Here is a 13,893-nt window from a genome sequence, read left to right on the forward strand (position 1 = left end):
ATCACACCATTTTTTTCAATATTTAGGTCCTGCTCTGCGCCCTATTCCCCCTGCTCTTCACCAGCCTAAACCCGGTCATGGTGAATTATGGAGAGGATATCAGAGAAGTTGTAAATGCTTCAAACTGGTTTTGGTTGTATTTCTATACTGTTGCCACCAATGTCCTAAATATTTCACTTTTTGGATCAATAGAATTTGATAGTTTTTCTACAAAGAATGTAGTGTGTATTTTTTCTGTAGTGTTGATTTACTTATTTAAAAGTGTTAGTAAGGTAATGTTAAAATGTGGTTGAATGTTTGTTTGCCACCTTTAACAGAATACATTAACATTAAACTACTATAAAATGTGTTTTGCTTTTCTCCTGCAGTTACTTCCTTCTTAAATGAGCGTGTATGTCTCAATAGCATCATACTGAACTGACTGCTCTTATTTCTGAACATGGCATAATTGGTCAGTAATTATATTCTACCCTGTGTTTTGGTTTGCAAGAGTCACGACTGTTCATTTACATTTAGTTATTTGGCAGAGGCATTTATCCAAAACGACTTAAAAGTGAGGTAGAAAGCAAACAAATATCTAATCCAAGGAGACAAACTTTAAAGTGCTCTAGAAAGAGTTTTCACTTCTCATTCTCACATTTAGTTAAAGTTCCTATAAAATAGAACATGAATACACTCAGTGATTTCATCAGTTCCACCAACCACGTGATATTTTCTGACCTAATTTATGTCAGACTAAAGCGAAAAAATTGCAAAGGAAGTCTAGGGCAATAAAATGCAAGCCCTAAAAGCCCAAAGCCCTAAAAAAACATTTGCATCATATTTGGTGGTTGCAACATGTGCATATGCTCTGGTCAGGCATATATGACCAGAGCATTTGCAGAGGATACATGTAGCTTTCAGAAAACCTATGTGAGAAGTGTGAGTGTGTGTGTGTGTGTACTAGCTGATGTAGGTCGAGGTGTCAGATGTGGGAGTGGGTCACGCTTTGAAAACCTGTAATTCTCCAAAATTACACACACTGCTGTGACATGGGAGTAATTTTGCATTTAGTTGCAGCTGATGGTTCTTTTTTTTTTTTTTTTTTGCCCCTGAGTCAAAGTGTGCCTCTGCACAAAATGCCAGAGAGCTGTTGCTCTTGAGTGCTAAACGGAAAAACAGATCAGAGTGTTGGAGCCAAATTGTGTCAGTTTCAGAGATATAAGGACAGAAAAAGAGGTTAAACACAGAGTGTGTGTGCGTGTGTGTTTAAGGCTACAATTGTCCCATTAGCCTGGTTATTTAGCTATCTGTTCTTTACTAAACCCCACCTCACTAAACACTTCCTGTCACCAAAAAGGGGCTGCATGTCAAAGCATGCAGGGGGAGATGTGCTGTTTGTGATTGTGCATAGAATATGTGTGTGTGTGTGTGTGTGTGTGTGTGTGTGTGTGTGTGTGTGTGTGTGTGTGTGTGTGTGTGTGTGTGTGTGTGCATGTCCAAATACCCTGCTCCCCGCCTGGAGCCCTGTCCCCCTGCAAGGGGTAATTTTGACCATATGGCACACAACATGACACATACTTAAACCAGACACTGTACCACACTAAACACACACATACACACACACACACACACAAAAAAAAAAACCCTACATGGTCTGGTACAGCACCACTCCCCTGCCGATCATAAGATCTACGCTGAGATACAAGAGGAGAGTACAGACATGCAGAGATTAAGAAAGGCTTAAAGTCAGTTAGAGTTAGTGTTTATGTGTGTAGTGAAAGTTTCCCAGCAAAGACAAGATTTCATCTCCTGGAGCCTATTTCACACAGTACTGATTCTGCACAGTGCTGCTGAAAAAAACGCACACGTATAATGTCACAACCTAGTATGTACGCGCACATAAATCTGCCTCGGCTGCACTGATGATATAAACAAGCGGACAGCTACGCATGCAAGTATATTTTCTTTCTCTCTGTACTGTGTTCTTACATATAAAAACACATAATGCATGTGCAGAAACACACAGAAATCCATTTATCATATTAGCAGCATAAACAAAAGAAAAAGCCTCATTCATTGATATACCTGACACACACACACACATTTCTTAATGTAATAGCGATATTATGGTGTGTAATTGGTGCTTTGCCACAGAAATCTATTGTGGTAGGTGAGACCACATCTGAAAAAAACAGAACAGAGCACCAGGCTTAACTAACCACAGATATTTTTTCCTTGATTTCTGTTTCCCCAGTTAAGTAGGCAGTTAAAGCAGAAGGTGAATTATTGTTTTCTGCAAAAAATCTTTCGCTTGTTTCCCTGTGCATCCACGTCTAAGATTGTGCTGAGTGTGTTTAGTTTAGTTCCCCGATCACGTCCCTTTCAACCCACTGCAGACGATGTTAGTGTTTATTATGAGAAAATTATAAAAGGCATAAGCTGAGATTGGAGTGGAAAGGGCACATGCTGTGTCGAGCACGGGCCGTAGATTGAAATGGCATGAGACAGCTTTACTACAGGGGTCAGTTGTGGCTTTAGTAAAATCTCAGCTGAATGGAACATGTAATGTGGCCAATGTTCCCATTTTCATTCCCACAGTTTCACAGCCAACTAGCAGCTTGCATTTATTCAAATGTTACATCTTTACTGTAGATAAAAGTCCTGGTAGGAGTGTTTTTAGTATCGTTGGACAGAACCAAACCAGCTCTATAGCTTGGACACTTAATAGAGCCATCAATAAATACCACCTGTGCTTTCCAAGTCAAAATGTACAGGACAAATTATATGAGCAAACAGAGAGATAGAAGATAATAGACATAAGACAGATGATGCAACGTTGTCAATCAGAGACACAGTTTTACTGATACAACACATGTGGTGTGTTTGACATTTAAATGGTAAATATCAAAGTTGTCTTTGAATTATAATTTAAACGTTGAACCCAGCAAACATTTTCCAGGTTTGACATTGTCTGTAAATTAAAAAGCTAAAGCTAATTGCCACAATGGAAAACAGATTTTCCACAACAAAGCTGTTTTGCCACAGCTGGTTGACAATGTTAATTTTAAAAGCATGCTCTGTTCTGCGACGACCTCTATTCTTAGCATCATCCAAACTAAAGTCATAGAGCCACAGCAACAAAATAACAAACAAACAAAAAAAAGAAGCAACAATAGCCCCTTATAGTTATTAGTGTTATTAGGCTGTGTGTGTGTGTGTGTGTTTATGTGTCAAGCAGAGGATTATAAAGATGCTTTATGGCATCTCATGAAACACTGACCTTTACAGAAAACTACTGTTCAGAATATTTTATACTGCATGTGTGCATTTACATCTGAGCACACGTATGTTTCTCCGTGATCATGTCTGCACGTGGCTCCGTGTGTAAGACATGATGTACAGCCAGTAGCTTTCTATCCCACCAGCCATCATTACCACTGATGTTCAGCCAAATGCCGCTATGTATGGTCGACTGCATGATTTACTGTTAGGGAGTTAATGGAGTGGCTACTGTAATGAACTTGCTGAGTGTTTGATGTACGGGTCTTTGCTGGAGGGAGGGAAGTAAATACTACGACTGTGATGGCGGCAATTGCAGCGATGATGACATTTTCTCCTCACTTTCAGACACATGCAAAGTTTCCAGAGAGAGAGAGAGAGAGAGAGAGCGAGGATGGGGTATGTAAGGAAGACAACAAGGAGGCGGTGATGAAGAAGGCGGTTTGAGGAGATGGAGGAAGCGCAAACAGAGAGGAGGGAAGGAAGGAGAGTAATTATAGGCTGCCGCTGTAGCAAACTTTGATGTTTTGACAGTCAGCCACTGCTAGAGGGAGACAGTGTAAGTGTGCCATGATGATGATGATAATGAATGATGATGACAGTGATGATGGCGAAGTTCACACAGCCTTTAAACTCTTTTATTACTGAAGATCTGTAAAACCACAGGGTCTCCTTGTGGTCAAATTAGAACACCCTGCTGACCACAAACCACTGCACCTCAGTGTCTTTGAGCAGTGCTGTTCTTCAGCGGAGCTTGTGCTCTGATCTTACTGGTCGTGACTAATAGAAAGGAAAATTCCTTTTGCAAGAAGTAGGCTACTATTTTTGTATCCTTAAAGATATATCCTATCCTATCCTATCCTATGTATATGATGGATGGTAAGGCAATAATGATCAAGAAGTGGTAAAAGAAGAGAAAATGAAAAATAATTCATTACTAAAACTGGTTTGGAGCACAGTAAAACAGTTTAAAACAAAGACATTCACAAAGGGAAAGTTTCCAGTTCTAAAAAAACAGCTAATCACTAACTGAAACATTAGACAATGCTGCAGCAACACCTACATTTTACAGTAAGCACTGGTAATTTACATAGAGCCTAGAATAATAATTGATACCTAATTAGTCCGCTTGGGGAAATTCTTATCAACAGACAGCTGCGTTTTAGGTTCAGCGTCTTTTTTTCCAGACACACATCTGACAACCACATGTGGCCAGGAATAAGGGAAACCAGTAGTCGCACCACCAACACTGGGGCTTGTATTTCATAGATAGGCTACCCCACCAACTGAGCCATAGCGTGTTTGAGGAACTATCGTATCATAAATGTTATGAATAGAACTGCATAATTTATATCACAGCACACAGCAGCTCATGTTGGCAGAACTAAAATCGCACCATTATGTCGTCTACACTCTTGTCCCCCCTTCTTTCTCCTCTACACACAGTAGATGTATCCATCTTCTCAGGAACAGTGTGACTGTGCCCTCCAATGGTTCACAGTGTCAACTACATCCTTGGGTAATTTTATTTCTATTTTTGTTCCTTAGCAACACTTAAAAAAAAGAGAAGGCCATCACAAATATTACAGTAATTTCACTATAACTGTCACTGTGAGCACAGTAACCGAAATGCAAACCTTTTATTGTGACATGTACTCTACACACTGCTCATATTTTTTATTTATTTTGCATAATCTTCACTGACTGAATTCTCAAAGGTGCGTTTCAATTTCAAGTTTAGTTACAATACAATTAATTACATTGTACAATCAGTTAAAACTGAAACTTTTAAATTTATGCAGTGATGCACAAAAAAAAAAAAAAAGACAAAGTCACGGGCCAAACCTTTTTACGTCACATCTCAAGACATGCAACATCAAAAAGTCATTAATGCACCATGAGCTACAAAACTGTTAAGCATTATCCTTGAAAATGTGTATAACACTCGCACTCGCTTGTCATTCCTGGGTTTGCAGAATCATCCAGTCCGAGTTGTTTATTTCATCAATCCCCTCTCCTCTGCTCTGCTCTGCTCTTCTACCAGCTGCTATGCTCCTTCTTGCTGTAAACAGGCAGGGTGCTGAATCTTTTTTAATCATGCGGAAATTGCTGAAACTCTCTGATTAGATTGGTTGGTGCTCAAAAACCTTTACACCACTGCCAGGCTGTTCTTGGACTCTACAGCCCCTCTTCACATTTTGAATCATACTCCTTCTAAAAAAACAAAAAACTAAAAGTGAAATACTGCAGTTTTAAACATGCATCATATCTTCTTTGCAGTTGCAGAAAGGAAAGGTCCCACAGCACGGCTGAAGCCAGGGTCTCCACAGAATCTTCTCCCAAGTCATCTGGTTTTGAACGCCATGTGAATCTGTGCTAGTGTGTGCATGAGTGTCATCAGACGCCTGTTTGCTTGGGAGCGTACTTTGATGTTTCTCCACAGCTTTGGCAATCTGTTCAAAGATTTCAGCATATCGTGGCTCGGTATCAGGGTTCAGCGGGCGGGACTCCGAGGGGTCACGATAAAGGTCGTACAGGAGTGGTGGATTGTGATACGTCACATGTTCTCCATGACACAGACACACCTTAGTATCATAGCATCCACCAGCACCGGGGGGAGAAAAGTTGGGTGTGAAAAGGTGCACCTTGAAGATTGAGTTACCTGCATGAAAACACATACCAGTCCATATGGGAACATGCACTTGGATACAGAATATTGTCGGTAAATCTGTAATAATATTTTTTAAATCGAATTCCCTATCATGTGCATGAATAGACAAAGAGAACATACAGCACCACTGTTTGTGTGCAGCTATCAACATTTTCTCCACCGGGATCAATAAAGTTATCAAATATTTAAATGAATGCAGCAGTCGTAAAGTTGAGCCATCTCCCCTGTGAAGGTGATATTGTTCTATTTTTGTTCATGCTGCTATGGAGGGGTGTTGATTCAACTTTATGATCATTTTAGAGACTGAAGTATACTGCAGGCTGTTCTGTTATTTAGCCTACCCTCACTGATATACCAGTAAATGCTGTGAACAAACAACATATAGACCTTAGGGCATAACACTATTCAACCGAAGACAACTACATCTTCCAAAAATAAACTTTAATCAACATCTCTCTTAAACAAAAACATACAAAAACTATACATTATCTCCTTCACGACAGGAGAATTTATTGCAGGACTACTGTATTAGACAGTTTTAGCTGGGCATGTGTAATAAACTGCTAAATGAATATGTTCATGTCTGATTAAATCTGCTAAAAATAATAACTTCAGTAAAAAAAGTCAAATTTGACCAAGTGTGTCGAAAATGTTAACAATATTTGACTACCAGACGATTTAGTACATCTCTCTGTGTCAACAGTGTGTGTGTGTGTGTGTGTGTGTGTGTGTGTACACTCACTGCCAGGAGGATGCCAGCGAACTGCATTCAGGTAAACACCACAGTAGTGGAACATGAATTCATGTTCTGATCGCTCTACTTTCCCCTCCAACAGTGGCATGATGTTATAGCCATCTAAAAGTCTGCAAGAAAAAAGCCCAATAAAGACATGTAAAGAGAGGAGAAGTGAAGGATTTAAAGGACAGAGCATAAACAGAACACAACACGCAGAAAGACATGGTAGATTTCTAACCTTTGGTTCGATGATGAAACATTTCACAGTCCAAATATCAATCTTTGAGAGAACATGTTACAGAAACATGTTTTTATCTGGTATTACTGACAAATACAGTACATTGCCATTTTGAGAGATTTAAATAAATGGAATGCTGAGATAGCTATTGTACCAAATAAAGATCGGTTTGAATCATCAGCTTGTTATGATCAAGGAAACATCAAGTCCATGCACACTGTTTGATTGTGAAAACCCACTTTAGATCCTCCTTCTCTCTGGTGTTCTTCATTTAATATTATAATGTTCGCTAAATTAGGGAAATTAGTGTTCGCACAACAGCTTTCTCAAAAACAAAAGACCCCGTGGTTTACAGATAATGAGGTGCTTTAGGATCCACACTGTAATCATCTGGATTCAAAGTGTTTTGTGTCTTTTCTAAAGAAGGGTTCGGTGCACCGTTGCATTCAGGAAAAAATCTGGAGGAAACAAACAAAGAATTAGTGAACAAGAGTACACACACTTTCAGCCAGTTTGTACCTGTCTGGTTGTGTGTCCTTCGCTAAATACTTCAGGGTAGGGTACAGATCCATGAGACTAGTTGGCTCGTTCACTACTCTACCAGCTGTCAGTCTGCCAGGCCAGCGGAAAATGCCAGGTACCCTTATCCCACCTTCCCAGCCTCCCATAGCCTTTCCGCCTGGACGTGAGACATTAAAAGACATTTATGATTAAATGAATTATGCCACATATTAACCAACCGGTGTACAGTAATAACATAACGCTGGCTTTAAGATTGAATCAACTAAAGAGACTGTTTTAAGTCATCATCTACCTTTATAGATACTGTTCCAACCTCCTTTCTGGCCAATAATGGAGTCAGAATCCTCTATGTGTCCACCATGGTCGGAAGTAAAATACATCAGAGTATTATTTGCTAGACCGAGGGAATCCACCGTCTCTGTCATTTGACCTGGAAAACATTAGCATAGTTTTACACGAGGGTAGATATGTAATTTTTCATATGAGGAAATGCACACTCCCTAAACAGAGGAGACTGTCCTGACTGTCTGGTGCTGGTTTTCCCAGTGGTTAAAGGATAATTTGGGTATTATAGAACTTATGTCTAATTTATCTAGCAATGCTACAGTGAAACCAAAAGACGCAGGACAGGATGTAAAAAGGTCCAGAGTTTAGGCAAATGATCTGAAGCACTGTATGAGGAGGGGAAACTGAAAGAGGAGTGAAAGGTTTGCACTGTAATATCCATAATGAACCACACCATACCGACAGAATAGTTGAAACCCCAGTGATAATGTCATTTAACCACCTGAGCAGCTTCTCTATAGCTGATGTTAACAGTTACCCACCCTAAAAGTACCACTACAGTGCACTATATTATGTTTAATGATGCACACTCGTATGTACAGTGTTAACTCCTTAACGCACCAATGATCCAGTCCACTTCTTCTATGTTGTCACCGTAACGACCATGGCGACTTTTGCCGGCAAAGGCGGGGTTTTCGAAGAGCGGCGTGTGTATGTGGGCCAATGAGAAGAAGAGGAGGAATGGACGATCTGCATTCCTGGAGAGGAGAGACGAATACCAGGGAGAGAAAAGGAGTAAGAAATTGATGATTAGTCTGCTGTGTGCATGTGATGAAACACAGTTACCTCTGTAGTCTGGGCAAGCTTAGTCAAACAGTAATCAAACAGATAGGTGTGAAATATGACACTTTTACCTGCAGGGGTGTGTGATTATGATGCCATTTCCTTTTACAGAAGCTACTTTGCTTTCTCACCTCTTTACAAAATTCTGAGCTTCCCGCAGCAGCCTCTGGGGCAGGGTCTCCACTGCCATGGGCTGTTCAATCACTTCTTGGTTCCTCATGATAATGCAGTTCCAGGTGGACAGGAGCTTTAAAGGGCATGTACCACACAGCAGCCGCTAGGATACCGAGAAGGAAAAGCAGTGCCAGGAGCCACAGGCGGACTTCAACAAGTCCACACACACGGGCAAACACCTGGAATTACATAACACATGCACAGGCATAATGAAACCACTGTCATACAACACAAAACCACATACGGATTATTTTACTGCCTGTGACGTGTGTCTGCTGCATGGTAACTGTATAGATAGATACACACAATTTATTAACCTTGTTGATATGCTTCTGTCTCCACCTTACAGTAAATACACGCTAGGGAGAGAGCACACATAGCAGCATGATGCAACCTAGTGTAACACAAACTGAAACCTGGAAATGAGTACAACCAAAACCTCACTGGTTTAGTGGAACATATTTACAATAGTAGGATTTTTTTCTCCAAGAATGTTTCAAGGTATTGCTCTAGACTTGCAACACTGCTGTGTCACTACTCTTCATCTTACAGTGTGGGACTTTCATTCTGATGCAGTTCCATAACTGCGCCACCAGATGACGTCCCCAAACCGTTACCACCTATTTTCGCTTTCATTTACTCAGATGTATGACGCTCATCCTATTAGTTATACAGACTTGTGTCTCTCTGCAGCCAGCTCTAATTGCGCTGGTTTCCGCGCTCATTTATTTTTCCTCTGTGTTTTCTCTACCTGACGCACAGCTGCTTTCCATTTGTCTTACTCGCCAATGCCGTGTTTTCACCAAATTTTAGTTTCTGTAGTGCTTTGCTTTCCCCTAAAACAGGTTTCTGGCTGGTGTGACCGTGAGCTTCACAATTGCAGCTTCTGTTCTCAATCTTTTTTCCAGCCCTGTGGTTCATGTCTAAGTGATTACGCATTAGTTATTTCGCTTTGGGGTAAACAGCACAGAAACTCTTTGTTTTCCAATTTCTTCCGTGTTGTTTGGCAACACAAATGTTTTTGTTTTTTTAGTTTTATACATCAGCCTAGTTTTTCCTCATATTGTCTGTGTCTCTTATTTTAACTTTACTTTTTTAAGGAGCGGAAATAGAAGCACAACTGACACAAAAATCATCCTTACTAGTGTGAGAAGTCCCACTCCGAGCACAATGGTCATGTTTCTGAGTGTGTGCTGGAGGTCTGTCAGGATATCGCTCTGCTCTTCGGGTATGCAGTCATTGAACAGGGTGAACGGCAGCCCATAGAAGTAGCTGAAGCCATGTTGGTTTGGGTGATGACAGTGATCCCCCCTGCGTTCACAGTTTACACCCAAGTGCCACTTACCTGTGGAGACACCAAAAGAAAGAGAGGCAGTGTATACAACAGCCTGTAACTTTCCACCGCCGTTGACTTTGTTTATTCATAACACAGCACGTCATCACTAAGGACACAATATTTCAAACATGGAGAAATATATGAGACATGCATAACACAGTCAAGACACGGGCGCTGTGGGAGTGAATGGTGTCAGGGTGGAGACACCACCAGCCAGCAATCCTGCCAAAAACTGAACGAGCTCGCACAGCCTCCAGCCTGATACTACACGAGAAAAAAAGGGTTTTCCATCACAAATCATGAGCAGGCTCATACACAACAGCAGACCAATCGTGACGGTACAAGGGGGTGTCATACAGTCCGGATTTCTTATAACAAGGCTAAACATAAAGAGCTGTTGCTTCTTGTTTCATCGGTATCAAATGATCCTCATGTGGAAACAATAGTTTCCAATGAGCAAGGACTGTATGGTGGGCTTTAGTGCAAGACATGCTCCACCATGCCCGTCATTGCATCACCCTTTCTTCAAAAAGTACTAAAGCGCATAGTGGGACTTTTGGGCAAAGACATACATGCAGTGTATTACATAAGAAACCTCAGCTAAGAATTTTTTAACTGTAGGGCACTGTCATATGTTGATGCATGAATATACATACCTGGGTCTAATAAATCAATCATCTAAATCCTGTTTTCCACCTACATAAGGTCTCCACTGTGAACGTACAGGATGTTTATGTAAGAGTTGTCAGTTTGGGAAGTTTGGAAACCATTTCTTTGTACACTTTGTAAGTGTAATACCCTAAAAGCAATGTAACCTTGTAGTAAAAGTTGTAATTGTAGTGAAATTATTTAAATTAATTTCCATTTTTTCTAAATTCACTGACACCAGAGAGCAGCTCACACGAACCCCATTAAAAACCAGTTTCCCTCCAGATGTAAATGCTGGTCGCTTTCAAATTAGACAAAAATGTAAGGATATCTATGAATTATTAGATTTTACAAGAAAACTATGTAAATATCACAAATAATAAACACTGTCTTTCTTTCATTAGCAGACAATCAAGAAAAGCTGCCCATGAGAACAATAATTCCTGACCCCAAGCAATGAATCCATAAATAAATAAACAAACATTTTACCTCACATTTACTGTTGTTTTTCTGTTGGCAGGGGAAGGCTCTGAAGAAATTTAACAATAATTACCAGTAATTGAATCTTCACATTGTGTTATCTCACCTACTAGGCCGGTGGTATATCCTTGCTGCTGCAGCCTCTTAGCAAAGGTGGTCTCGTTGGGTGGCAGTCCCCCCGAACCACCAAGGAAGAGCAGCACCTGGACACGGCCTGTGCTAGCCATTCCTAGTTAATAAGAAACATAAATTCAGTACAGTAATATGAAACATGTTGTGATTGGCGCAGCTGAACATCACTGTATAGTCATGACCAAGACCGTCCAATTTGCAGTGTCTGAATACGTTTGAGGGCGTCTGTTACCTGAGCGGACTGCATAGCGGCCGGTCATGAAGGCGGCCCGGCTTGGAGTGCAGAGAGGAGCAGCGGCAATATGCTGAGTCAGCTTCACCCCTTCAGAAGCCAGTCTGTCTATGTTAGGAGTCCTGCAGGCTCAGAACAGGTGTAATAAATATAGTGAGCAGGGCAAAAAACGTAGGACTGACGCATAAACAGGACATGAAAATCTCTGATCTGCACATCAGAGCGACACCGGGAAACCAATGACATCATGAATAGGAAGTGGTGATGAAAAACATAACAATGGGTCAAAATCAGAAGGTATAGAGGCGGAGTGAAAGACCAGACTTATGACACACTACACAACTTACCGGATGGTATCATTACCATAGCAGCCTACATCACCGATACCCAGGTCGTCCACCATCAGCAGAAGGAAGTTGGGCTTCCTGTCCACCTCCTCCCCAGAGACATCACTCCCTGCTGCAAGGAGCAGGGAGAGAAGGAGAGGTGCCAACTGGGGTGACCTGGAGGAACAGTATTAAAAAGGGACTGTTGACAATTTATTGGAATTCAAACTTGATATTTTTGTGAATGAACTGGTCAAACAAGGCATTTTGCTTCAGACTCCAACTGAACTTATGAAAAATAATAATAGATAATGAAAATAATGTTTAGTTTCAACTACAACACAAGTTATTGCTCCTGTATTGTAAGAAATACGACAAACACGGAGCTTTAATGGGGCTGCTTGCTGTGGCAACCAATTGCTGAAGGAACTTATTGTTTTTAAGTAGTTCCTCTGTTTAATCAACCACAGCCGCCTTAAAACCTGAACTGCAACTGAACACAGCCCCAAGTTGTGCAAGTGTGTCAATCTCAGCGTGTCTGATCTAATCATCACTAGGTATTGAAGAAACAATCAGCTGTTCCTCGACCGTCTCACGCTGCAACACCGAGTCTCATCTGTTACAGCCCATTTAGTGCTGATGAGTGTTGCAACATGGTGACAACAACCATATTGTGCACTGTTTTGAACACAAACCCAGCGTTTGTACATGCAGATGATAGCTGCAGAGAGGTTCGCGTTATGCTTTGCAGGGCATACGTGTTGCAAAAAGTTCAGACTCTGCACTGTTTGGAGACCAAACCGGTGACATCACATGGACGCGTCACGGTGCAACTGCAAGTCGAAGACAATGCTGGTTTAAAAACGCAAAGACCTACCATGGGAACTCACCTCATGTCTGCACAATGAACTTATTCATTACATCGCAAGAATGTCACACATTTCCTAGTCTGCCGATGCCGCTGGCTCCGCCCCCCCTCCCCCGACACTGCAGTACTGCCTGGTGTATGAGCGCACTACCACACTTACATAGTAAACGCGCACAATAATTTTCTTTTTTTTTTTGGAGGTATAGTGGTTCCTATCTAGTGACTCACAGGCAACTGAGGTACCACTCCTTATGGCAAACTCTGTGAGCTGTGAGAATTTCTATGTGCACGTTTGGAGTGAGTCATCAGTAGCAATGGCATGTTAATTATCAATTAGTGCCTGCATGTAAGTGAAAGGCATCTTCCAAACTCTCTTGATTTCATCTTACATAGTTACATAAGGTCTGGACTCTCTGGTGGCCAATCCATGTGTGAAAATGATGTGTCCTGCTTCTCATTGGATCCGTTTGTGTTAAATAACTTGTTGCCAGCTGAAACATAATCACCCATGCAGAAGTTATCCACTGGAAGGCTTTTACCTATTTGCTAACTCAAATCAATGATGTTTTTTTTTTTTTTTTTGGACTGCAGTGTGTGTAGTCACATTACTTCACATACATATTGCACATAAAAATAATGAACTGTTCATTTCACTTATGGTTTAAACTACTTCTATTTTTTTGTGTGCTGTGAGTTCAGCCAGAGAGACATTTCCTTCTCATGGTATTTAGATAATTTTTATAGCGGCATAAATGCAGAAATTGAGAAAAAGTAAACAAACATTATACTGCAATGAGATCTTTGTGCTCTTCATCCCTTCCTTGTTTACCATTTCATTACCCCCTGTGATTTACAGTATCTCATAACCCCATGGGCTTTCCTAATCCCCAGGTTGGTAACATTAAACCTCTGCTTACAACGAATCAGTAATTGACACTTATCATGTCACTTATCCTGGAATGTGTCTGTTACTCCTGGCATTTTTACGAGTTAGTTTGTCCCACACGTAAGTGACACATCTGAGTTTTATTGTTCTCTTGAAGCTGAATTAACTCCTTTTTAAATCAGTACCCGGGCTTCATTGCTTTCCGTGGTGTTGGCTTTAATTAGATGGTTTATTGTTGGTGCGGCCTGATAAGTA

The 13,893-nt window shown here is 40.9% G+C and overlaps 1 protein-coding gene across 1 annotated transcript; it reads right to left on the reverse strand.

Moving 5' to 3' along the window:
* Positions 1–4,929: 4,929 nt before the first annotated feature.
* Positions 4,930–12,855, reverse strand: arsh (arylsulfatase H). Its single transcript, XM_026377248.1, is given in 12 exon segments — positions 4,930–5,923; positions 6,675–6,796; positions 7,426–7,585; positions 7,721–7,858; positions 8,335–8,471; positions 8,688–8,806; positions 8,808–8,909; positions 9,873–10,075; positions 11,301–11,423; positions 11,559–11,680; positions 11,906–12,061; positions 12,775–12,855. Coding segments are annotated over 12 exon segments (1,797 nt in total). The 5' UTR covers positions 12,780–12,855; the 3' UTR covers positions 4,930–5,513.
* Positions 12,856–13,893: the final 1,038 nt, after the last annotated feature.

The sequence above is a fragment of the Anabas testudineus genome, chromosome 21 (genome assembly GCF_900324465.2).
Source record: "Anabas testudineus chromosome 21, fAnaTes1.2, whole genome shotgun sequence".
Taxonomy (NCBI): domain Eukaryota; kingdom Metazoa; phylum Chordata; class Actinopteri; order Anabantiformes; family Anabantidae; genus Anabas; species Anabas testudineus.